Source organism: Pyxicephalus adspersus, chromosome 5, assembly GCF_032062135.1.
Source record: "Pyxicephalus adspersus chromosome 5, UCB_Pads_2.0, whole genome shotgun sequence".
NCBI classification, from domain to species: domain Eukaryota; kingdom Metazoa; phylum Chordata; class Amphibia; order Anura; family Pyxicephalidae; genus Pyxicephalus; species Pyxicephalus adspersus.
Genome location: NC_092862.1, coordinates 85,371,085 through 85,397,938, shown reverse-complemented (window position 1 = coordinate 85,397,938; position 26,854 = coordinate 85,371,085). Strand labels below are relative to the sequence as shown.

The 26,854-nt window shown below is 40.3% G+C and overlaps 1 protein-coding gene across 3 annotated transcripts in view; it reads right to left on the bottom strand.

Moving 5' to 3' along the window:
- Positions 1-1,505: 1,505 nt before the first annotated feature.
- The window catches only part of ACAA1 (acetyl-CoA acyltransferase 1), a 64,401-nt gene continuing 39,052 nt past the window's right edge, over positions 1,506-26,854 (bottom strand). For 2 of the 3 annotated variants that reach the window (XM_072411985.1, XM_072411983.1), the window contains exon 12: positions 1,506-2,240. In XM_072411985.1, the coding sequence (XP_072268086.1) occupies positions 2,165-2,240 (76 nt within the window). In that variant the 3' untranslated portion in view covers positions 1,506-2,164. Of the gene's footprint in view, positions 2,241-17,024; positions 17,419-26,854 lie in introns of those variants that run through there. The other variant, XM_072411984.1, reaches the window with a different exon arrangement.

The window sequence follows — 26,854 nt, the reverse complement described above, 5'->3', positions numbered from 1 at the left end:
CTCACAACTTTTCAGTTTTTACTTGTTTGAGAAATAATCCTCCTAAACAATTGAGACTGCAATGTTAAACTTTAATACATAGAAAATGTGTACCAAATGATAACTCATTTTAATTTTTACATTGTTATGCCACACAACAAGGCAAAACCAAAGGAGATATGTATGATATATGTATATGATAAAACAGCAGTACAACAAACACCTAATGATCAAATGAGGCACAGAGCCTGTTGTGTCTTATATTCCAATCTACACTATTGAAGATGTTATGTCAGTCCAATGCAGCACTTCAGTAATAAGGCTGGGTCTACATGGCTCAGGCGCCATCAGGATTTCCCTTTCCGCAGCCAATCACAGAGCACTAGAGGTGAATGGGGGGACTTGTCCTCATTTGCCCTCTAGTGCCTGGGGATCCCACACGGTCAGGAGTCCCAAGGCTGCATTCATGTAATGAATGCAGCCGTGGGAATCATCCTTTCATTATGGGATAACCTGTCAAAAAAAAAAAGTTTAACAGTTACACAAAACACACACATTTATTAAATTACTTTTTCATTAAAGTATGGTCCTATTTTTTACACATATAAAAAAAAGTTTTAAAAACCCTTTACTCATTCCCTGAAATGTAAGTCTCGTCTTATTTTTTACATATATTTTTAACTTTTTCAAGGAATAAGTAAAGGGCTTTATGTACCCCTGTACTCATTTCCCAGGGTGGGGCCCTGGAGATCTAAGAGTCTTCTTATTAAAGGGAAGCTTCCAGATTCCAAAGTCCTGCTAAAAACGCTTATAAAAGCCCCCATTGTTTTCAGTGGAAGCTTTCATAAAAAGCTTAGTGCTTTTAAGTGCCTCCATTGAATTCAATGGGAGCGTTTTCAAGCATTTACCTTATGTTTTCATTTTTAAAGCATTGCAAAGAACGGTATTTATAACGCTCAAAAATGAGCCTCAAGGAAATGTCCTGGTGTAGAATAGGCCATTGGGATGCATGGGAATTTCAAACATGGGCTTTCAAAGCCTCAGGTTAAACGCTGGGGAAAACGTCTGTGTAGACTAAGCCTAACAGATTGTGTTTTCTTAACTGGAAAAGCTATTAAATGCAGAACAGATAAATATGAAGTATGCTGCTAAACCTGCCCCACTGCTTAAACAAGCAAGTCACACAAATTCTAGCAGGTCCTGGCACTATAGAGGATAGACATTTGTCTTCCTGCTGCCCATCGTTTGTTCTAGCCATAGGGGAGCGGATGTCTGCATTTATTAATTTATGCCAATGTGTACATCATAATACACAAACATTATAATAAAGTTTTAGTACTGGTATATAAAAAAAAAAGTAATAAAAAAAGTCTGTTTGAATTCCTAATGTATTACTCTACTATTCCTATTGTAAAATTCTTGAGACTATAGGGGAAATGTAATGTCAGGTTTCCTCTTTAGGTTAAGACACATTTCTAAAGATAACAAAAAGACCAAGATAGAACATAGATTTTCTTAACACAACCTTGATTGTACATGTGTTTATTCTTAAGAAAACATTAGATTTACATGTTTTATTCGTTACAGAGAAGAAAAACGTAGTGATTCAAGTCATTTTCCATAGTTAATTTAAAAATATTTACACACACACACATGACTTAAAAATGCATTAACCTGTTTTTGTAAAAAACATTTTTCTTTAACGTTCCAGCTGGTTTAAGAATTATTTTATGTAATATGTAAATTAAATAACACATATAGTGATAAAAATTATTGGTTTGCAATATATAAAGAATTGCAAGTTAGTGTCAGTCAAAATAAGAATTACACTGCCTGATAGGAACATTTTAAACTGATATTTATTTGATCTTTAGCAAACACTTTTCTAAAATGTATCTAGTAAACACTTTTCTAAAATGTATCTAATATGTATCTAGACTACAGCTATATATGAAACCACACAGGCACAAAAATACCATACTAACAACATTTTTTTGTTGTCTTTGATTCTTGTCCTTATTTTTTGGCTGATCCTAGCACTGTGATTATTAGCATTTATATTTTTCATCAATCACATTGGTCAAAAGACAGTAAAAACATGTATATAGAAAAAAAAAGTAGACAATTTAACTATTGTTTTGCTTTTCTAGAGTAGGAAGCTTGTAGAGCCAGGTGGTAACAGGATCTAAATGCCAGGGTATTCAAACACAGCAGCTGCTCCCATTCCGGTACCAATACACATTGACACAACACCTAGGCCTCTGCAAAATAAGAAATCTGTTATTAATAAAATTCAGATAAAAGATGCATAAGGTGCTTAATACAAAATTATTGGGTCAGACTTTACATTTTTTATTTATGAATGGATTTCTAAGCTCTAAACCAGGGGTCGGCAAACTTTTTTGGCTGCTAGGCCATTTCAGGGGAGCACACTAGGCTGGACTCTGAGTCCCACCCTAATGGCTCCACCCCCCACCAGGGAACACTCCCTGAAGAAAAATTCCTCTCCTCCATATGCATTGAGGAGGAGAGGGATTTACCTTTAGAGAGTGTTCCCTTTTTATCACGGCGGCGGAAGTAGTTCCTAACGCCCCCTGGCAGATCCGGCCAGCAACCTTCGGCTCTGGAGCCGTAGGTTGCCGGCTGGCATTAGGCCGGATTGGCTGGGGAGCGAACATACTACCAGCTAGGCCCTAAAGGCCGGAGTTTGCCGACCCCTGCTCCAAACCCTTCTAAAATGGGGGGTGAAAAACAACCTTTTCAGTCCTTTCCACTCACAACCTATAAACATTCCTCAGTACAATAACCTACTCTGGGGATATGTTTGTAAATCCACCCCGCTCTGAGCCAGCAGCCAAAACTGTGCAAAGGCTTTCTTTATTCTTGTCTAGTCACAAAGCAAGCAAAGTCAGGACCAGCTGCAGCCGGCAACCATAAATACAGCAAAGCAGGGAGATAGAAGGCACATGGGGGTCATAGCAGTACAGGGGTCTCTGAGGTGCAAATGGGCACCGAATCTCCGTGGTCACACCGGAACTCTGGAGACCATAAAAAACAGGACTATTCCTCTAAAATGCACATTGACAAGAGCCTGAGCCAACAATAACTTTGCTTGCATTTTTAATAAATCCACAGTAAAGCTTAAGAGGTGGGACCATGCTTCATGATTCTTAGGAGCCTGAATTAGAATGTGTATACCAGAACACCTTCAGAAAAGTAAAAAAAAATAGATCTTCCTTGCAGACACCTGGAGCTACCTGTAACGCTTCGGGAGAGGGGGCCACTAGGGGGCGCTACGGCTTGCACAATAGTTGTGTGAGCCCTGGGAAGGGCCAAGGCACAGAGTCTAAGCAGCAACCAGGTCTTCTCCAGAGCCTCTAGTGGTAAGAATGTTGCGCTACTGGTTACCGCCAGGTTGCAGTCCTTGGGCACCCCAGGGTGGGCAGGAAGATACATGGAACTAAATCACAAGGCAGAAGAATTGCCAAGGAAGGCCAGCTTCAAGGCAGGCAGCAAGCAAGAGGGGTCTGGTCACAAGCCAGGGGTCAAATACCAGGTATCCAGGAAATGGTCACAAGTGACACAGGGGCAACTGCAGACACAGGAGACACTGGAAGCAACAGGAGGCACAGGGGACACAGGGATAACCACAGACAGAGAGGAGCACTGGAACAGTACAAGGGAATAGGCTGGAAACAAAGACTGGGCTTAGGAGCACTGGACAGAGAAAACACTGAATTAAGCAGCAGGTGTACAGGAACTATCTCAGCAAGCTAGGGGCTCGGCACTAGTAGAGACACGTTGCACGAACGCTGAGTCTGTCTGAGCTAGCTAAATAGCCTGAGCCAATCTCAAAATAAACATGGTTACAGAAAACCTTGCGGTACTTTTTCGCAATGTAAGTGGATCTTCTTACAAGATCGTGATGAAGAATTGTTTAAAAACCTAGAATTACCCGTTAAAGCATATTACAGTTATCTACAAATACAGAATTTCGCCAACTCATTGACTAGAGGGTTAGGTTTTAATGCTCTTATGTCTTTTGAAGGGACATGCATAGGTGGAGAAGGTAGAAGTCTGATTTCTGATATATATCAAATATTAGCAGGGCCTTACACCGGTACTGCAATATCCCACTCCTTTATGCATAAAAGGGAAGCTACTTCAGGTAGACCTATCCTGGTTACCATGTGAGAAAACAAATATAAAATAATGATTTTCTGGTATTACACACCCGAGCAACTACATGCCATATATCCATCATCTAGCAACCTAAGCTGGAGATGTGCGAGGGAGGTAGAACCTTGTTGCATATTTTCTGGGAATTCCCTCCAATTACCCCATTTTTGGGGATTGTAGATAAGCTCCTCTCCTGGGTATGCTTGGCTCCAATTCATAAAGACCCACTGACACATCTTCTTGCCCTTCACATTAAAGGTATGTCAAAATTACGAGCTAAGTTAATGGAACCAACAGCCACAATACACAACCATTTAGAGAAACATGAGGCGATTTCGGTCTTCCACCCCCCTCCCCCCCTCCTATATTTGTGTTTTATTTTCTTCCTTCTCAGGTTCAAAATATAATTGAAGTGCTGTAAAATCTTTTTCTTCTGGTTTTTTGTATTGGGGAGTAAAGAGATAAATGATGTTAAAAAACAGCAATTTGTTATGTATTTATGTCGAAATGAGTTTTTTTGAGTTGCTAAAAAAAAAAATATTAAAATGCATAGGTAATGCTATGTTATTAATAACACTGGGGAACACATTTTTGTTGAGTTAGATCTTACACTGTTTTTTTTTTTCTAATTTTTGGGTGGTAAATCCAGAAATTACCAGAAATCCAGAAATGACCTGATCATCACATCCAGTATTTACAATACAGGGTGCCTTCCATTTTTGTCAAAAAACATACAAATTTTACATATAATGAAATAATGGCTTGAATGTACTGTTTATTTAAATTTCTTTTGTGGGGGCGTGGCCGCGCGGTGGAGGAGTAGAGACGTACTGAAACAGAGCTCCCCGCGACAGGAGACTACAGTTTAGTCTGGCACTGGCACAAGTGAACCCCGCACTGATACACTAATGCCCCAAGGTAAGAAGACACCAGGGCAAGGTAGAAGGAAGAAAGAGGCAACTCTATTATGCTATTTCCCGGCTGGGAGTGCTGTATCCACGAGTCAGGCAGAATCAAAGATGGCGGCGCAACGTGCTCCCTCTGGCAGGCTGCAATATGTGGCTGCTGCAGAGTCTCTGGAAACCCCTGCTAGTCCTGCCTCCCCCCTCCCTTTCAGCGGTGGCAAGCACACTAGAAGGGTCCCATGTCAGTCACAGTACAGATCATACTGTGCAAGCTGAATTAGTTTCTCTGAAAGCAATGTTGTCCTTCTTACCTACCAGATCTGACCTAGATGGCATGCTTAATAGAGTGGAACCATCTATGCAACATAAGCTGGAAGAGATTCAGCAACAAATTGCTAACACTTCTACCAAGGTCCTTACTCTGGAAACATCCCATATTAAACTGTATGAGAAAACTGCTGGTCTAGAAGCTGTGGTTACTACAATGTAGTCCCAAGTTCACCTCACTGTTCCTACGCTCTGATGATCTTGAAAACCACAGTCGTTGAAATATTAGATTAAGAGGCATTTCAGAGGCCTTGACAGGTGTAGATTTGCGAGCTACAGTAACAGCTATTTTTAGTATCCTCCTGGACTGCCCTCCCACCACTGAGATAGTAGTGATGGATAGAGTGAATGTAATAGGGATGTGCTGTGCAGAGTGCATTACTTTACTCAGAAAGAGGAGATTCTTAGGAAGGCTTGGCAAAGAGGAGAAGTGGAGTTTGATGGGGCTCCTATCCAAATATTCTCTGATGTTTTTAGGCAGACCTTGTGCATGTGAAACGAACATTGCGCCACTGGATTTACTTCGCTCCTTAAATGTATCTTACAGATGGGGGACTTCCCTTTCATGTGCTGATCGAAGGGGGAAGTACCTTTTCCCTCCATAACACCTCTCAACTTTTGGAGTTGTTTACCTTTTTGGGAGTGGACGCCAACCCCATACCGCGCAAGCCAGGTATTTTCCACCCCTTCAGAGAGCTCATCTGTAGTGACCCTACTGTTGGAGGCTATACTTGGTTATGTCAAATGGATTATCGCGGAACTCTCTTGGAGATTCTTCGCAGTTATACAGACTGGAAGCTGTGTTAGTCTGAGACCTGCTTTACTGCCTTTCTACCACAAGATGGGGAACAGTACTGTGTAAGTCCATAATGACTATTGTCAGAGAAGTTGTTTGTAAGTGGTGTTCCTCACTGGAAAATTATCAGAATAACGGATTGAAGTTTGTGCTGAAGTATTGTTTGGAATATAGTTATATGTTTTACTTGTTGTTTCTGTAATTAACAAACCCTTGCCCATGGCGGGGAGCACCCTGCTTTGTGCAGTTGCTTACAAAGCCCCAAATAGGGCGCTCCTTTTCCTAAGGGAAATTTAGGAGCAATGCTGCTAATTTTGTCAAACCCTACTTGCCTTACCCAAATTTTTTCTAAATCCCCCCCCCCCCCCCCCAGGTCTCACCAACCTTTCCTTTTACTTACATGCTTAATTGTCTTAAACCCTTAGCACCTCCCACTCCCCCCCTCCCATTGTCCCATTCCCTTCAGTCTCATATTTACAAATATTGATAAACATGCTTCAATTTAACACCTCCCTGATACCTAGGTTATAAGTGAATGATGAAAATTATATCTATAAATGCCAAAGGGCTCAACTCTCCTACAAGGCGCTCCATAGTGCTCAATACTATAAGCCATATGCAATGTCAAGTAGCCTTCATTTAGGAAACTCATTTCCGTCATGACAAAATTCAAACTCAAAAAGAGATGTTTTCAACTGTCGTATCATGGCACCTCCCCGGATTCTAAATCCAGGGGGGTGAGCATCCTTATTCAAAGTCATTGCCTTGGACCTTATGAGATATCAGGTTAGACTCTGAGGGCAGGTATCTGATGGTTAAGGGCATGATTGGTACAAGTGTGTACACATTTAATAATATTTATGCACCTAACATTGATCAACTGCACTTTTTGGTGAGGGTCCTGGACATGGTGGAGTTTTTTATGTGGCCTTGGATCCTGGTAAGAATGTCTCTAAAGGTACGTCCCATTTACCATTCTCCACTCTTAAGAGTATCAAAAAGCTTTTACATGCCCATCAACTAATAGACATCTGGAGGATACAACACCTTACTGAAAAAGATTTCTCCTTTTATTCCCTGGTTCACAAGACATATTACCGCATAGACCTTTTCTTTGTAAAACATGAAATGCTGTCAAATGTACAATCGTCCTCAAAGGGCATTGACATTGTCAGATGTATTGATACCCCGGTCTAGTACTTGGAGATTGACTGAAGATCTTTTGCAATCCCCCGATACTGGTACATTAGTGGAGAGGGAGCTGCGGGAATATTTCTTACATAATTCTCAATCAGTCCGGGATCCAATGGTATTATGGGAGTCCCACAAGTGTGTAATGAGAGGGTTGTTTATACAGTTGAGACATAGAGCAAAGAAGGAAAAACGAGAAAGACTTGGCGAGCTGCTGCATGAGTTACATCAGCTGGAAATGATTCAAATGTAATCATACACAGGATCTGGAAGCCAGTGTCCTTCAGCTGCGGGAAAAAATAGTGACTATAAGTAATGATAAGGCGAAAGCTCAATCAAGTGTAGGGGTTTTTCCATGAGTATGCAAATAAGTGTGGGGCAGCCTTGACGCGGGCGATTAGGGTTAAGAGATCCAGGCATATATACCAACCGTGTTGTCCCCGGCGGGTGTAGCACAGCATTCCTCTAAGGATATTGCAGCTTAATTTCGCCAATTTTACCAGAAGTTGCACAACCTTGGAACTCTGTCGGATTCCCATGGCCAACAGCCCCCAGCTACAGAGCTGATTCAGGAGTATTTAACATCCTTAGGAATCCCGTGTATCCCGGCAGAGGTCTTGGAATCATTGGACGCCCCAATCACATTGTCTGAATTTCAAACCGCACTCTCCCAGGCAGCGACAGGTAAGGCCTGGGCCCAGATGGCCTGAGTCTGGCCTATTACCAAAAATTCCAATCCCAGTTGGCTCATCCCTTTATGGCTGCCTTCAAAGCCATTCCTGAATTGGACTCTCTGCCGTTGGATACACGGACTGCTCATATAACCGTTGTCCCAAAACCTGAAAAGGATACCCAATAATGTGCAAATTACATGCCTATATCTCTAAAATTAAATTAAATAAAAATTAAATCTCTTCAATCATTAAATAATGATTTTAAACTTTTCTCCAGTATTATAGCTCGTAGACTGACTCCAGTCTTGCAATTCATTATACATAGTGACCAAAGTGTTTTTTTGCCATTTCGTGAGGCCAGAGACAATATGGTTCGTACACTTAATATAGTTAATTAAGTCCTTTCTAATCAAATTTCTATGATGCTTTTATCTACAGATGCTGAGAAGGCATTCGATAGGGTGGTTCGGGCCTACCTCAAATCAATGCTAATGCAAAAAGGAATCCCCCCACGGCTCTTTAGTTGGATAGGGGCCCTTATTCTAACCCTACGGCTAGGGTACGAGACAATGGTATCCTTTCTGATTCGTTTACAATCACTAACAGCACGAGCCAGGGCTCCCCATTCTCGCCTTTACTGTTTATTTTAATGCTTAAGCCTTTTTTAGGATGAGTCAGGTCCAAACCAAACCAAACATAACAGGAGTAACTATAGGGGATACCTCCCACAAAGGGGCAGCATATGCAGATGATCTGCTATTTTATTTTACTTCTCCATTAATGTCTATCCCCCCATTTAATAAAGTAGCTGCAGGACTACGCCCATATCTCAAACTTTAAAATAAATCTGCAAAAATCAGAAGCTTTAAATGTGACCCTTCCGCATAGGCTGTTTAAGAATCTGCCATCTTCTTTCCCCTTTAAATGGGCAAAAGATAAAGTATCTTGGGACCCTCATTCCAACTGATGTCTCACGTACGGCTATGTTAAATTTTTTACGGTTACCTAATATGATGATGATAAAACGCGATTTACAAAAATGGAAGCAAAATGCATTTTCGTGGTTCGGGCGCTGCAACATTCTTAAAATGAATGTCATGACCACAGTACTATATTTATTACAGATACTCCCTGTACGCATACCCACTTAGCTGTTATTGAAGCGTCACTCTGAATATACAGCTAGAACTATAAATATTTGGACAGATACAATTCTTTTCTAATTTTTGTTCCGTACATTACCATAGTTAGTTTTAAATGAAACAACTCAGATGCAGTTGAACTGCAGACTTTTATCTTTAATTCAGTGGGTTGAATGAAAATATTGCATAAAAAGGTAAGGAACTAAGGAACTTGATTTTAACACAATCACTTCATTTCAGGGGCGCAAAGGTAATTGGACAAACTAAAAAGCTGAAAATAAAATGTTCTATTTCTAATACTTGGTTAAAATTCCTTAGCTGACAATGACAGCCTGTAGTCTTGAACTCATGGACATCACCAGATGCTGGGTTTCCTCCGTTTTAATGCTCTGCCAGGCCTTTACTGCAGCGGCTTTCGGCTGCTGTTTGTTTGTTGGCCTTTCTGTCCGAAGGTTAGTCTTCAACAAGTGAAATGCATGCTCAATTGGGTTCAAATCAGGTCACTGGCTTGGCCATTGAAGAATATTGCACTTCTTTGCTTTAATAAACTGCTTTGTTGCTTTGGCTGTATGTTTTAGGTTATTGTCCATCTGTATATGAAATGCCTCCCAATCAATTTGACTGCATTTAGCTGGATTTGAGCAGACAGTATGTCTCTGAACACCTCAGAATTCATTTGGTTGCTTCTGTCCTGTGTCACATCATCGATAAACACTAATGTCCCAGTGCCTTTGGCAGCCATGCACGCCCAAGCCATCACACTGCCTCTGCCATGTTTTACAGATGATGTGGTATGCTTTGGATCATGAGCTGTTCCATGCCTTCTCCATACTTTTTTCTTGCCATCATTCTGGTAACAGGTTGATCTGGGTTTCATCTGTCCAAAGAAATGTTTTTCCAGAACTGTGCTGGCTTTTTTTTTTGAGCAAAGTCCAATCTAGCCTTTCTATTCTTGAGGCTTATGAGTGGCTTGCACTTGCAGTAGACTTGGATATCGATACGCCTACCTCCTGAGGAGTGTTGTTCAACTGGTTAGCCGTTGTGAAGGGGTTTCTCTTCACCATGATAATGTTTTTGTGAGCATCCACCACGGTTGTCTTCCGTGGACGTCCAGGTCTTTTGGCGTTGCCGAGTTCACCAGCGGTTTGTTTCTTTCTCATGATATACCAAACTGTAGATTTTGCCACTCCTAACATTGTAGTGATTTCTCAGATGGGTTTCATCTGTTTTTGCAGCTTAAGGATGGCTGGTTTCACCTGCATGGAGACCTCCTTTGACCGCATGTTGTCTGTTCTCAGCAAAATCTTCCACATACAAGCAAATCAACTCCAGGTCTTTTATCTGCTTAATTGATAATGACATAACGAAGGAATTGCCAACACCAGCCCATGATACACAATAACCTTTGAGCCAGATGTCCAATTACTTTTTAACCCCTGAAATGAAGTGAAAAAAAAAAATTGTGTAAAAAAAAAAAAAAAAAAAAAAAAGGCTTGTTTTTCACATTTTTTTTCAATCTTTTTGTTCAACCCACTGAATTAATGCTGAAAGTCTGCAGTTTAACTGCATCTGAGTTGTTTCATTTAAAATTAATTGTGGTAATGTACAGAACCAAAATTGGAAAAAAGTTGTCTGTCCAAATATTTATGGACGGAACTATATTCGTTTTGTTTGGGGGCAATGATAAAATTGGCAGAATTAGTTTTCGGGTCCTTCAGATGTCCAAGCTGTAAAGGCGGTATGGCCTTCTCACACCTGGTACTGTACTATGCAGTGGTGCATTTAACACCCCTGATTGATTGGTGCAGACAGAGACGTTAAAAGCTAGATCCGTATTGAAGATACATTATTTCCTGTACCTTTACATCTACTAGCATGGTCATTGCCTGATGTCCTGGCGCAAGCCAGAGGGCACCCAATTGTAGGAGAGACCATACGTGTGGTTACTAAATTTTTGGGGGATTCCAAGGTTGCACAATACCCGTCCCCGATGTCCCCAGTGTTGGGTCATCCAGCATTCTCTTGGGTCCGTGGAGAACTCCACAACTCAAACATCTTTTAGCTTCCCTGCCTGCTCTGCAGCAATTCATTAGATCCCTTACAGCATTGGAGCAGTCTTGCATTGTAGAAGGCCCTATGCAGGGTGCCTTATCACATTCATATCAATTGATTTTAACAAAATATTCAGTATATACACCAGCATATGTTGAAAAATGTTCTATTACGGTCATAGGGCCTCCATTAGCAATCAGTACCAAGAAAATAACTACAAAATCTTAACGAGATGGTACAGAAGGCCGGTGGTCCTGGCAAAAATGTACCCGGAGACTAGTTCTCTCTGGTGGCGGTGTAAGAAGGACAGGGGCACCTTGCTACATATAGTTTGGAGCTGCCCGCTTTTACAATCCTTTTGGAGCTTAGTGGTGAAGGTAATAAAAAACCTTTACGAAAGTAGACATACTCAATAAACCGGAGCTAGTTTTGCTCCACATCTTCACCACGTCCAAGAAAAAGTATAGATATTCCTAACTACACCATCTGTTAAATGCTGCAAAAATGTGTATTCTTGCTTTCTGGAAACAAACAGTCCCTCCAACTAGGAACTAAGCCATAAGGAACAAGAAAAGGGCATTCCAAAAATATAAAAATGAAGGATCACCTTCATCATTTGAAACCTATAAAGAATATACCAAAAGATGTAAAAAGGAGATAAAATGCGCAAAACTTTAAAATGAAAGACAGATTGCAAAGGAAAAGTAAGGCCCCCAAATTTTTTCAAATAAATTAATAGCAAAAAGATCAGATCTGCGCATTTAGGCCCCTTAACCCTCCTAGCGGTATTCCCGAGTGTGACTCGGGGTGATAAAAATTGCAAAAAGCGGTAACCCCGAGTCACACTCGGTAACTTTGGGGGTCCCTCTTACCTTAGCCCCGCGCTCCAGCGGCGATCGCACGATCCCGCTGTGATGGCGGGGCGCTTCTCCGTCGGGGGGCGTGGCCGGGCGGGAAATTTAAAAGCAGATTATGGAGTAATCTGCTTTTAAATACCGCCCGGGTCCCCACCACCCCAGCTGCACGCATCTGCAGTTAGATGCGATGCACCATGCAGGATTTCTGCATAGCATGGTGCATCGCATCTAACTTCAGATGTGATCACCAATAGTGAAGCCAATAGTAAAGGGGGTGATACCAGCGCTGAATCTACTGCCTGCTCTCCTGCTTGCATCACCCGGAGGCTGATCTCCGGGCGATGCGTTAAGGGATGTCCCCGCCCTGCTTCATTCCTCTGCTCGCATCTCCCGGAGGCTGATCTCCGGGTGATGCGAGCAGGAGAGTGAGCGAGGTAGGGACATCCCCACCGCATCACCCGGAGATCAGCCTCCGGGAGATGCGAGCAGGGGAATGAAGCAGGGCGGTGACATCCCCACCACATCACCCGGCAAGATGTGTGACATCTTCTGGGTGATGCAGTGGAGTGATGGATTGTGGGGGCGGGAAATTTAAAAGCAGATTACTGTTTTTTACAGTTGAAATACACAGTATTTCAAATACAGTGAAATACACCACAAAACACACAATAAAAGGTACAAATACATATTTTAGTGCACCAAGCATCATTGCCCAGTGCCCTGATTTACATTTAGCCCACTATTAGCCCTGACCTTGATCTGACCTTTTGATCACTTATAAATCCCTTCCTGAATGTATCATTTCATCACTTTGTCTTTGACCTAGATGTTCCTGACTGTTTGCTGGAGAATGCATGGCATCCAAATGACATCTCACCGGCGCAATTTGAAAGCAGCGATAGCGATTTGGAGTCTCTTGTGGAATCGAGCGATAGCGATACACCAGGAAATTTGTCATCGGACAGCGAAAGTGAACTGAGCGATGATTCTGAACCTGTGCGCACATGGTGTCCTATTGACCTTGATGCGCACCAGGCAGCACCGCCAAGATTTCCATTTACCGATGCACCTGGGATGAAAATTGAGGCTGAATGCGACGACCCCCTGGCATACCTGAAGTTGTTTTTGTCCGATGAAGTTATCGAAAAAATTGTTGCGGAGACAAACAGGTAAGCCGCTCTTGTGTTTGCTAACTTTTTGAAATTTTTTGCAATTTTTTTTTGCCAACATGTGTGCTGCTGTGTTTGCTAACTTTTTAAATTTTTTTGCTTTTTTTTTATGCCAACATGTATGCTGCTCTGTGTTTGCTAACTTTTTGAAATTTTGTGCTAAATTTTTTTTTTTTTTTGCGAACATATTACTTGCCACCTTCACACTATAAAAGAACATATCCTAAAATACATTTTTTATTTTGTTTTATGCAGGTACGCTGGACAACAACAAGGTGTTCCACACCTGAGGTTTGCAAGAAGCAGAAAGTGGGAACCTGTGACCAAGGATGACATTTGGCTGTTTTTGGGCTTGGTGATCCTGCAGGGAGTTATGGGCAAACCCCTGCAGAAGTGGTACTGGTCCAAGAACAAAATGGTTGCCACTCCATTCTTTGGCACAGTCATGCCAGAATACCGCTTTTCCCTCATCATGAAGTACCTGCACATCGCAAACAATGAAGAATTTGATGAGACTACCCATCCTGCACCAAAACTCAAGAAAATTTGGGAAGCATCTCAGATGATTCTACAAAATTTCCAGCAAACCTATGTGCCAGAAAGAGATGTCAGCATTGACGAAAGTCTAATGGCTTACAAGGGGAGGCTCAGCTGGGTGCAGTACATTGCATCAAAGAGGGCACGATTTGGCGTGAAGACCTATATGCTGTGCGAATCCTCATCTGGCTACATTTGGATTACAGTACTGTACACAGGAAAAGGGACACAGTTCAACCCCAGATACAGCCATTATGGATTGGCAACATCTTCAGTGCTATCCCTCATTGAGCCATTGCTAGATCAGGGCTATTGTGTCATAACTGACAATTTCTACACCTCTCCTGAGCTTTACGAGTTCCTTCTGCAACACAGAACAGATGCCTATGGAACCGTTAGGGCTAACTGGCGCAACCTGCCAACACTGTTTGCAAAAGGGAAGCTGAAGACAGGAGAAATTGTTGCATGGCAGAAAGGCAAAATGATGGCCCTAAGATGGCGTGACAAGAAAGATCTGTGCCTGATGAGTACTGCTCATGATGCCTCCAGCGTTCTGGCACACACAAAACGTGTGAAAAAAGAAGTGATGAAGCCACAGGTGGTGATTGACTACAACAACAACAACACCATGGGAGGTGTCGACAGAGCTGACCAAGCCATGACATTCTACCCAGCGATGAGGAAACAGCAAAGGAAGTACTACAAGAAGATTTTCAGGCATCTACTTGAGCAGTGCCTATGGAATGCCTACGTTCTGTACAAAAAAAAAATCAGAGGCCTGTGAATCATTCAGAGTTCATTTTGCAAGTTTCCGAACCCATAGTCAAGAACCACCAAACACCATCAGTAGCTATGAATAGACCTGGACGTCGTGCTTCCACCATTGTCAACCCAGAACGCCTGACCGGTCGTCACTTCACTGAATACATCCCACCAACCCAGAAAAAGGCAGCACCTACAAGGATGTGCGTGGTTTGCTGCTCAAAGACCGATGACAGAGGAAGGAAGAAACGCAAGGAAACCAGGTTCTACTGTCCTGACTGTGATGTTGGGCTTTGTGCAGCACCCTGCTTCAAAATCTACCACACCCGGGATGTCTACTAAAAATGTAAATATTTTTTTTTTCTAAAATCTGCATTTAATTTATCTTATTATTTATCAATAATTTTGCACCCTTCAGTAAGAAATTTTTAATAAAATATTTTTTTTTTGATAAATTACACTGTTGTGGTGTATTATTTCATTATTTTGTATAATTATGTATTATATTAAATGATTTATGATTATAATATAATAAATAAATATAATTATTATACCTGGGAGTTAATCCTAAGAATTACAGGCCCACAATATAAACAAAAATTTCAACGCAAAAAAAATAGGATCACTTTTTGCATCAAAAAATGACAGAATTAGAACGCTAGGGGGGTTAAAGGATGTCTCTGGGTTGGTAACTGGGAATAAAGACAAGGCAGATTTATTAACACTTTTTTTTAGCTCTGTGTACACGAAGGAAGATGGCAGAGCTCAAGTTCAAATTTATAATATCAATGTCTCTTGTACGGCTATAGTAAATGTTTTACGGTTACCTAATATGATTAAACGCGATTTACAAAGATGGAAGCAAAATGCATTTTCGTGGTTTGGGGGCTGCAACATTCTTAAAATGAATGTTATGACCAGAGTACTATATTTATTACAGATTCTCCCTGTACGCATACCCACTTAGCTGTTATTGAAGCGTCGCTCTGAATATATATTTAGGTCTATAAATATTTGGACAGATACAATTTTTTTCTAATTTTTGCTCTGTTTTAAATGAAACTAACTGTGGTAATGAAAGTTCACTTTGAGATCATTACAAAGAACAAGAAGGCACTCTTTGCATCTGGAGGAAGAGAAGTTTAAGCTCCGGATAAGGAAGGGATTCTTCACTGTCTGTGAAAATGTGGAATCAGCTCCCTCAGGAAGTAGTTTCAGCAACTACTATAGAGTGCACCTTTACTGTGTATTGGTTTTTTTTGGATGTCAAATAAAAATAAAATTAAAAAAAATTTCTTTCGTTTATACAAAAGATTTATTGTATGGTATTGTTACAATAGTCGGCCATCATATGTACATCCCATCTACCCCGATACCATCCTTCCATGACCTTCAAATCTTGGTCGAATTGTTCACCTTGCTCATCACTGACTGCACTAAAGTTTTCCAGGAAGTTAGAAAGATGGCTATGCAGAAAATGCACCTTGATGCTCATATTGCAACCCAGCATTTTGTAGCTCTCCAAAAGTTTCTGGACAATTTCTGCGTAATTATTTGCTTGTGTGGCTTTGAATAACCAAGCATTTTCGACTTCTGGACATTGTCCTGATGTTCATCTTTGATGAGCTGCCGAATCTGTGGACCATCAAACATACTGGCCTTTATTTTTTCAAATGACAAGCTGGAAAATGCCAAAATGAATCCCCTTCAGTTGGCAAAGCTTTAATAAACTGCTTCGTCAGACCCAGTTTCATGTGCAGAGGCGGGAATAAAATATTCTTTCAATCAACAAGTAGCTTATGTAAAATGTTTGGATAACCTGATTTTAGGGCAGATCTTGGAGGCAAATTCCTTTTCACTCAATGCCTCTCATGAGCTCTGCTGTCCCACATGCACAGATAACAGGGATACTTGGTGTATCTGCATTGCTGACTAAGAAGGAAGCATACCATTTTAAGGTAAACACAGATGACCCAACTGTGTTGGTGATATTGCAACAACACAATGACTCTTTATGTCTGCATATTCTTCACAAAGAGAAACGGAATGGCCAATTGGGACTGACACAAATATATTGCCATTGTGAAGGAGGACACACTTTCAGCTCCACTTTGTGTCATTGATGAATAGTCGCCATTCAGTTGAGTTATAGATTGGAATTCCCAATTCCTCCATTAAACCAGGTATGTTATGGCAATACACAAAGCCACTGTCAGTTCTAATGTACTGCAGAAATGCAATTTCTCTGGTTCGAAAGTACAATATCTTTGTTCCTTTTTTAAGAAAGTCACACTCATTCTTGATGCTAGGAGTTCTGAAGCCTTCTTCAATAATCCCAAATCATTTAACTCATCAAATCCCTTACGAACAGAGTTGTCACCTAGTCATCATTGTTGTCACCTAGTTCATAACCATATTCATGTTCTTCAAGAGCGGGTAGTGTAACGAAAACCGGCACTGGGATTTCATCTGAATGAGCCACTGGGCTTATAGCCGATGGATACTCTGTTACATTTGTTTTTCTTGTTATATCCTGACGTTTTCACTATACAAAAGTACCAGTCACTGAAGAGATCTCCTGGTTCTCCCCAAACCATAGGTATGCCAAATGGCATCTTTTCACATGTTTCTTTTGTGCACATCCATAAACCCTTGACACACTGTTTGAACACCTTTTGAAGGGCTCGAGACTTATCTTGAGCACAAAGTTTAATTTTGAAATATGCCAAATAGGTTGCTATACAAATGTGCTGATGTTCGCCCTTTGAGGGTGAATGGTGAAACTGCCACAGATATAACAAAATCAATCAGGGTTGTTTAGCCACTTACGACGAGACACAGGCATGATCTGAAAGAAAAGAAATACGTGTATAAGTAGAAAAATATATATTGCCTTTTCACTACGTAGAGCAGCTCACAACCTCTGACCACACTGTCTTGCTTGTAAATGAATAGCCTATACAAATCCATGCTACAGTAGTGGCATTAATATAAGCAGTAGAGAAAAAAAACAGACGTGATAGAAGAAAACTGACTACCCTTTCAGAATCAGCATACCTATTTTTTTTATTTTTTACCTAAAAATTGAAGTCAACAAAAAATTTGTTCAAAAATGTTCCCCAGTGTAATTGTTGAGATTCTTAAGTTTTTTTTTTTTTTTTTTTTTTTCTGTGAACCTGAACTTTGTCTTTTTTCACTCCACATGTTTTGTTTGTTTTTTTTTAAATTCTTGTTCATTTACAAACATATATATTAATTTAACTTATTAACTTATTAATAATGGCAATATCATAACACTTCTAAGCCGACATGTTGGGCTTAAACATAATTTTGACACATTTTCTGAGATTCATTGTCTTGGAACAAATATTACCGGACCCTGGGGGTGGAAATTGTGATAAGATTATTTTACAAAAAGTAGCTTGTGTTTTTTTTTTTTTTTTTTTTATAACTAAAGGCCACCTCCTTTCTTGGACTAAATGATGGCCTTTCTTTTCAATCTTTTTGTTGATCATAAATTCTTGTTTTTGTAATCCGTAGACTTAGGCTACCTACACACTTGTAATGGTTCTCATTCGATAATCGGCTCAGGACCGATATTGGACGAGAATCTGGCACATGTACAGTGCCCGTCATTCACCGTCTGAACGGCCATCATGGCGGATCCAGACGACGAACGATCATAATGCAAGTGAAGGGGGAGAGCGCGCAGCAGGGTGCCGCTCTGTCGTCCCCCCCCCCTCCCCTCCCTATACAGCAGAATAGTGCTGTATGTACAGCACTCGTTCATGCATTGTGCAGTCCTTAGTCGCTGGAAAGGATCGTGAAAGATCCTTTCCAATGACAAATATTGCACATGTGTATGCAGCCTTAGAATGGGATCCTGTGCTCAAGAACAGGATCAGAGCTCTGTTTCTTTATGGGGACAAATTAAGTGAGTTGACTTGGGATTTGGCTTGGATGAATTCTTGGTGACTTGACACTTGACTTGGGACTTTGTGTCAATGACTTGGACTTAAAGGGTGACGGCAAAGTCCAAACTCTGGTAAGTTGGCAGTTGGGATGGCTAATATCACCTTTGTGATTCAATGTGACCACTAAAATTTATGAGACACTCGGTATGTGGCCACTATATCTGCTAGATAACCAGTATTATAGCTAGTTATTAACACAGTGTTATTTGATATAAAAAGTATCAATTTATTCCATGTAATTTGCCTACAGTGATTACATCTTTATTTACATACTTTTATATTATCAATCACCTATATGTCCTGACCAGCATTAATCTGACCTTAAGTATGGGGATTGATCATTTATCATAAATTAAGCAATTTGCAAATAATTTGGTTTATGCTGGATTATTTTCTTCTTTCAAAAAATCGTGAGCCATAGTTCATACTCAGCCCCCGGCTCAGAATTGTTCAGATATATCCAGTTGAAACAATGGATCTCCTCTTTATTAGCTAATGGTGTTTCTAGATTATCAACACTGGAACATGTCTGTTAAAGGTTCACGTTGACCCCAAAACTGATTTCCATCTTACATACTGCAATAAATAGGGTCTCAAGTCCTAACCTGCATTTATATTAAGTGCAATGGGAGAAAGATTTAAAAGGTAGCAAACCAGATACGGAATGGTTTAATATGTGGACGAGGGTAATGACTTGTTCACCGAATGTTACTAGAATGGAAGCACTTTTCAAAGTAATGATGAGGTGGTATATGGTACCAGCTAGACTACAACATATATCTGCAGAGAATAGGGTACTGAGCTACATGTATGGTGGACGTGTGTACCTATTATTCGTTTCTGGGGTAAAATATTCAATCTTTTCAGTGCAGTATTCCAAAAAAAAAAACGTTTATAGAGATCCCTGGTTAGCACTGCTCCATTTTAAAACTTCCACTTTAACAACAAGCCAGTTCAAATTATGTTCCTTTATACTCCTGGCAGCAAAACAAACTATGGCTAAACACTGGAAACAACAACTAGTGTTCCATTCCATTAAGTACTCTTGCGAGTTTATAATACATTTATCAATGAGAAATTATGCAGTACCTTAACTGACTCTTATGATAAGTTTGTTAAGATATGGGAACCTTGGCTTCAATACTCCCTATCTGACAAGACCATGTCTAACGAATTTATGGTAAATGTTCATTCATTTGGATTAGATTTACGTGTGATATAAAAAAAAAAAATGTAACAGTCTTTTTGGACCGGAGATTTTGCACTACTGCATCACCCCCCCCCCCCCCCCCCCCAAAGCTTTTTTCCTTGTGACATTCATTTTTCCCCCAAATTCCCTTTATTTTCCAATATCTGTTTTTTTTATTATAGAGAACACTGTTGTTGACTGCTGTAAAATTGATTTAATGCTATTAGTTTGTTTTAGTTTTGCTTAATTTTTGTTTTTAATGTTTATTGTTCTCTATCGGATTTGCCTATATTTCGATGTTTTACAAAAATCTCAATAAAAACGGTTTCAAACCAAAAAATCAAAAGTTATTTTCCAATTTATTATATATAGCCCCATCAGTGTCCTGTCAGATCTGTACCTTTAACTTCGCTACATCTATGGTGTGCATTCTAGAAACCACAGATTCCTTTCTGTTCCATTCTGTTATTCAATCCTTGTGAGTATGTCAAATAAGAATGATATAATTTCAATTTTGTTAATTTAATTGTGTATACCATGTATTGTTATATCTTACTCCTTTTCTGTTTAAGATGGTTAAATATGGGGATATGATCTCTGTTAATTATTCCTAAGCAGCTAAAATTGCTGCGAAACGCGTCGAATAACAAATCCTTTACCCTTCATTGTGTAATGAATTTGTGAGAGATTTTCCCTTTGGATGGGTGATTTATTGCTTTAAACTTTCTGATAATATTGAGAACTATCAACCATAGTTATCTTGATGCTGATCTGTTTTTATTGTTATACAGGGTTTTAAAGTTGTTGAAATAAAATGTTCTTATGTGATTTTAGATCTAAAAAAAGCCACTGAAGTCCCCCTTTTCCAAACTTTTTTTTTCTTTAAAAACAATTCATAACTCTTGGGATGTGGCTTTTTGTTCTCATTGACCTGATTACTTAACATTGTGGGGCTAAAATCCTTATTCGCACAACACTATTCTCTCTTCCAAAAAGCATACAAAAATTTTGTGATTAGGCCTCTTTTAATGGAGCAAACTCATGCATATCAGCATACTGAAGGAGACCTGACCCCCCCCCCCCCAATTCCCCTGTGGCTTAAAAGAGTTAATGAAATCCATCGCATGGAGAACCTAACCTCCTCCATCTGAGGAACTGGTAGGAAATTCTTTAACACGTGGTTCTATTGGTCTCAGTTTTATGATTCTAAGAAATACAGGCGCCACCTGGACCCTTCCTGATGGGATAAGCCTAACCACATAGTTCCTTTCATATATGTCTAAAATCACATATTACCAAAATACATAATTAGTTTTGCTCAGTTACTATTGGCCCAATTACGCCTATACCTGCCCCTACCTTGTTCTGTCTGTCCCCTTTCATTAGGATCCCACAAACTGTGTGGTATACCCAATCACTTTTTAGGTTTCAGATCACCAGGGTCCCCCACATGCTTTTTATGCGACATGTTGGAGATACAAGACAGGTTATGGTACTTTACTACATATATTTTGGGAGTGTCCACTGTTGACCCCTTTTTGGTCAAAGGTGGTGGATGTTATTCTCGAACTGACGGATGTTTCCATCCAGAATAAGCCCAAATTAGTCTATGGAAGATCTCATTTCATCAAGAGATGGTTGATGGCCAAGTTTAACAAAACATGGTTTTATTGGATCCAGTATACTACCTCCTCCGCTTATCTGTCTGTTGTGTGTTCACAGGTGGATGGTAATGATGATTGATTTCATAGCCACACTACATATTAAGTTGGTTTAATCTGCCAGTTCGCTGGTCCCTAATTTTCTAGGATGGTCATGTGTAATGCCTCTCTTGCCCCTTTATTGTGTAGTTATGTTTCCTTTATTATTATTATTATTATTACACAGTATTTATATAGCGCCATCATATTACGCAGCGCTGTACATAGTCCATAGTCGTGTCACTGACTGTCCCTCAAAGGAGCTCACAATCTATTGTCCCTATCATAGTCATATGTCATTAAGTCTAAGGGAGTTAGTCAATTGTTAGGGAGAAGCCAATTAACCTCACTGCATGTTTTTGGGATGTGGGAGGAAACCGGAGTACCCGGAGGAAACCCACGCAGACACGGGGAGAACCTGCAAACTCCATGCAGATAATGTCCTGGCTGGGGATTTTCATGCAAAGGCCGGAGTGCTAGCCCCTGAGCCACCGTGCTGTCCTTCTTTCTCTCTTTTCTATATTTCTTCTTACTCCGTTTTTTTTTTCTTTTGGTTTATATATAAAATGTCACCAGTGATTTGTCATTACATGTTATGTTATATGCTGTATTATGCAAGTTGTGTAATATTTGGTATTTATGTTTTAATACATTGTTGTTTCTGGTTCTTATTTTGTGGTTGTACATGTTTGACTAATTACTGAATAAAAAAAAAAAAAAGAAGTATCTTCTCCATCTTTGGACAGGTTTAATAACACGGCCCCAAAGACTCCAGGTAGTGATTTGGAGGACTTTTTCAGGGGCTCCAGCAGTCAGTGGGCTCCCATGCAGCCTTCAAAGAAAGTGGCAGTCGAAGCACCAGCTCCCACACTTTTCCTAGCTGTGGACCTGGATACATCAGAAGAAGGACAGTTGGCAAACACAAATCTCCTAAAGATTGTCCGGCAATATTTCTCTGCCCTCCCCAAGCTCTCCGTAGCTGAGATACACTTTTTTTAGTGAACCTGGGTGCTCCAGCAAACCTGGAACAGATTTCCTAAAAGTAATTTTTACTTGTTATCAAATGTTTTCAATTCTCCACCACATCCACATGTTCAGCCTCCTAGAGGAAACCCGCAAGAAAGACATGGCTGATCTATGTGCGGAATTGGTGGGCCTGCTCCAGAGAGTAGAGGAGACAGAGGCTACCTCTTTTGCAGTGGTTTCTAGGATCCATCACCTACAGGACACAGTAAGTTCCCATATCCACTACTTTCAAGCAGTTTGGGCCCATACGGATAGCATACAGGACCGCCATAGACGTAATACCATTTGTATAAAATTGTGAGAAAAGCCGACAGTGCTAACCTCACCTTTTATCTGGATATTTCAAGCCAAGCCCTGGGCTCTACACCCACCTATCCCAGATCCTGCAGGAAAAGCAAATATCTTATATATAGGGCTAACCATTTCACCTTCTGAACTACCATAATGGAAAGTCCCATATAATTCACTCACCATATGACCTCACTACTCTGGCTGAGATCTTACACATGGATATTCCACGATTCGGCACATGGCCGGATCCTCCTATGCCTGGTCGGCCTTCTCTATGGACATCCGATCAATGGCAACGAGTTTATCATAATAAACGTCAAAGCCAATCAGAGCGTTCCTCTAAAGCCATCATTTAATCTGGAATACTCTGAAAGTTTGTTGTTTCACCTTGTTGATACGGTTTGTTTCTTAAACCTACACAAAGGTTTTCTACGCTACAACAAGTGTTTTTCTTTGTTATACCTCAGCCTGGGAACTGGATATACCTACACATACATACTCGTTTGGTGTGGACTTCCTAAGAATGGAGTGTCAGCCTTTAACCCCCCCCGGTGTTCTAATTCTTTCCGTATTTTCATGCAAAAAGCGTTACATTTCTTTTGCATGAAAATGTATTTTACATTGTAGGTCTATAATTCTTAGGCATAACATATGAAATATGTCCAATATTTAATAAATCTAATAATAAACTTTAAATAAAAAAAAATCTTAAAACAAGGGTGCAAGAAAAAAACTAAAACTTCTAATATAACTGTACAGTAGCATGTAGAATATATATATATATATATATATATATATATATATATAATACATTTTTATACATATTATATAAAGATTTCTTTGTTTTGGATTCAATAGTTATTTTGTATTGAATCCAATTAATTAATTGGATTTTCCCGCTGCGCCTCCCACCCGCATCGACGCATGCACTAACGTCACGGGGAAACCCCAGAGAACATCTCTGCAGTTGCAGGCTGAAGATCGGAGGAAGAAGACATGTCCCGAGGACCTGCAGGATGCCGGGGGACGCCAAAGGAACAAGGTAAGTGTTTTTTTAATGTTTCTGGTGACCCCGAGTGTGACTCGGGATTACCGATATGGGGGTTAATGCAACACACAACCGCAAGGAACGGTTCTACTTGTCTACTTGTCTATACTCTACTATTGGGCATTGAAGTTTTGGGGCCTCATCTGATGATCTAATCCCTAGGATACAGTGACTGGCCTGCTTATCTCGTGTGAGATAAGCAGTGCAAATAAGCCCCAGCAGGTTCCCTCATGTCAGAGGATTGAGCAAGTCAGCTGACTGTTCTCGCTATAGAAAAAAAATAGTCTCATACTGTCCCCCAGTGGACATAAATACACATTACAGCAGTTGCCTTGAAGCAGTATTCTCCCTAGATACATTGTTTCAGGCCAATCAAATAAGTTATAAAAATCAATAACTTGCTACTTTGCCTACCCTTCTTCCTACTACCTCCTACTTCTCCCTACAGCATCCCCGATGCCTAATCTTTGAGAGACTAGATATATGTGTGCCAAATGTAATGTGGTGCTGTGTGTACAACCCTGTTTTTAAAATTTCCACACATTGATGAAATTCTAAAAGATGCTTTCCCCACTTTGTTATAATACACTAACAGGTGACCGTGGAAAAATTAGTAGCAAGGAAATGTCACAAATAAGAAATAAAAAAAAAAATTGCTAAAATAAATTGGCCTGGAGCACTTGCAAGCCACTAACTAAAATGGCGGTTAAAAGGTTAATGGTTAGCTCATACAGTGACTAGATGGTGGCTTATATGCAACATTCACAAAATATATGGTTGGACACAGGGATGTATGGGCACATAGTGTTTTTTCAGTATTTTTCAATCATATTCTGCACCCTTCCAAGGGTTTATAGGTCATCTATGCAATACTAGCTTTTGAAGTCCTTTCAGGTTGCATGTGACATTGTCATGTATATTGCAGAATGTTTGGGAACCACGGGTCCAGATATTTCCTTCCAGATTGCATTTCCTTCCTCTGAGTGAAGCATGACAGCTTTTTCTAGCTCTGAATGTACAGGGATTTAACAACTCCAATAGGCGCTTTCAGTTCATGTACCATATGAATAAAACTATATGTACCATATGAATGTAACATATGCAAAAAAGACCCATATATTGATTCTTCAGGAAACCCATTTTCAATCCTCTTCAGTGCCACAGGTGTCACAGAGATACTATGTCCATTGGCATCATACTACAAACCCTCCTTAGGGGTGGCGATTGGTGTACATGTCAACCTACCTTTCTAGTACCTGGCCGAGCAGAAAGACCCTGGGGGCAGGTGTGTGCTCTTGCATTGCAGGCTATACAATAAGCTTTTCACATTGGTCAATTTGTATGTACCCGTTCTCTCTTTTTTGCTTTAAGTCATTCATAATTTTGCAGAGGGTATGCTGATATTAGGGGATCTTAACCTAAAGTTTGATGCGTTGTCACGTAAAGTTTGATCTCTGTTTGTCACGTAAAGGACTAAACTCCTTGAAACAACAATTACATAAATCACAGCTGGTGGATGCCTGGCAAAAACTTTAGCCGCTTTGATTGGCACCCACAATCACATATTGAAACCCAATTGTGGTTGGATCATTTTCTCCTATTTTTTCAAATTACCCTCCTGTCCACTACCAGGCCAGTCTTTACTTGGCACCCAAATGCTTCTACTTCATCCCCAATACGTGGGGAAGCTCTCAAATGTGTACTGGGAGGGGTGTTGATATGCTATGGCTCTCGCTTTAAAAGGGAAAAGGCCTCTAAATTGTCCCCTGTATTCGCATAAATTCAAATGTTGGAGACGATAGACAAGCAGACCAAGGATATAGACACCTAGTCTCTTGTGTGTTGAGTTAAACTGCGAAAGTTATTAGATCAAGCACAGTTGTGTAATCGTGACTGAATGCTATCAAATATTGTCATCTGTCGCAAACAATAGGGTGGCTTAGGTCTCCCTAATTTTGAACACTACTGGAGAACTCTCTCCCATTACCTGGATTAGCAGATCCACCATCCTGCTTTACAAGAATTCCTGGTCACGAAGACACAGTCATATATACCTGGACCTCTTTGGTTAAACATTTTTTAGTATCATTCTTTATAGGACTTATGATACCAGTCTTTGGTAACCCTGCTTTCCCACCTGAAGTGGGGGTTGATCAATTATCTCAATGGTGTCATGAGTCAATCTCTCCAATCTAAAGTGCATTGGCGGCATGATCGTTGAAATCCCTCGCTGTCTGAAGATCAGTGGGACATCGTGGATGGCTTTCTTATTTTCAACTCAGGGATTTTGTTGCAGGGTATAACAACCCAAAGTCTCTCTCTAGGGACCTTATCCCTTTTGAACTGCTGTGTGCCCAAGTCTCCCTTTTGGCTATCTTACCAAATATATTTAATTTTGTTGCAGCTTATGCTATCTCAAAACCCTTATTAGATAGCAGCATTGGAACATGATTTGGATATCAATTTCACCACTTAAGATTTGCAAAAAATGTTTACACTCACAAAGCCAGGCTAGCAAGTGCTACGCAGGAAAAGATTTTTTAAACAAGTGGTTAGCTTTACCCAGGTCTGTCTCTTCTGCCAGGAGGGGTCTTTATGTTTTTTTTCCTAGCAGCTGCCAGAGCCGTTATTCCTTGATATTGGGGTCAGATTATGGTATCTACTCTCAGGGAATTGGCAACTGGACTGTCACGCATACAATGTATAGAGGAGCTGATGGCGTAGGTCTTAACGCAGTCTGCAGAATTTTGAGCTATGATTGGAGGTATTATTTCTCTGGCTTTTGCCTGGAGATTTGAATGGTCTTACAAGGATGGACACTCCCCTTTATACCCCTTACTTCTTTTCCCCTTTTCTTGGATTCTCTACCTCTCTCTTTTCTTTTTCCTGTTTTTGTTACTGTGGTGGTATGAAATGTCATGACTATAGACAGTGGCCTAATACATGTGGAATGTTTTTCTTGGGACACTACCCTTTTCCATTTGTATATTTGGCCTATCTTATCGATAGCCCTCTTCTGATTTGTTTTGAATGTACTATTTTTGGATGGCGAATGA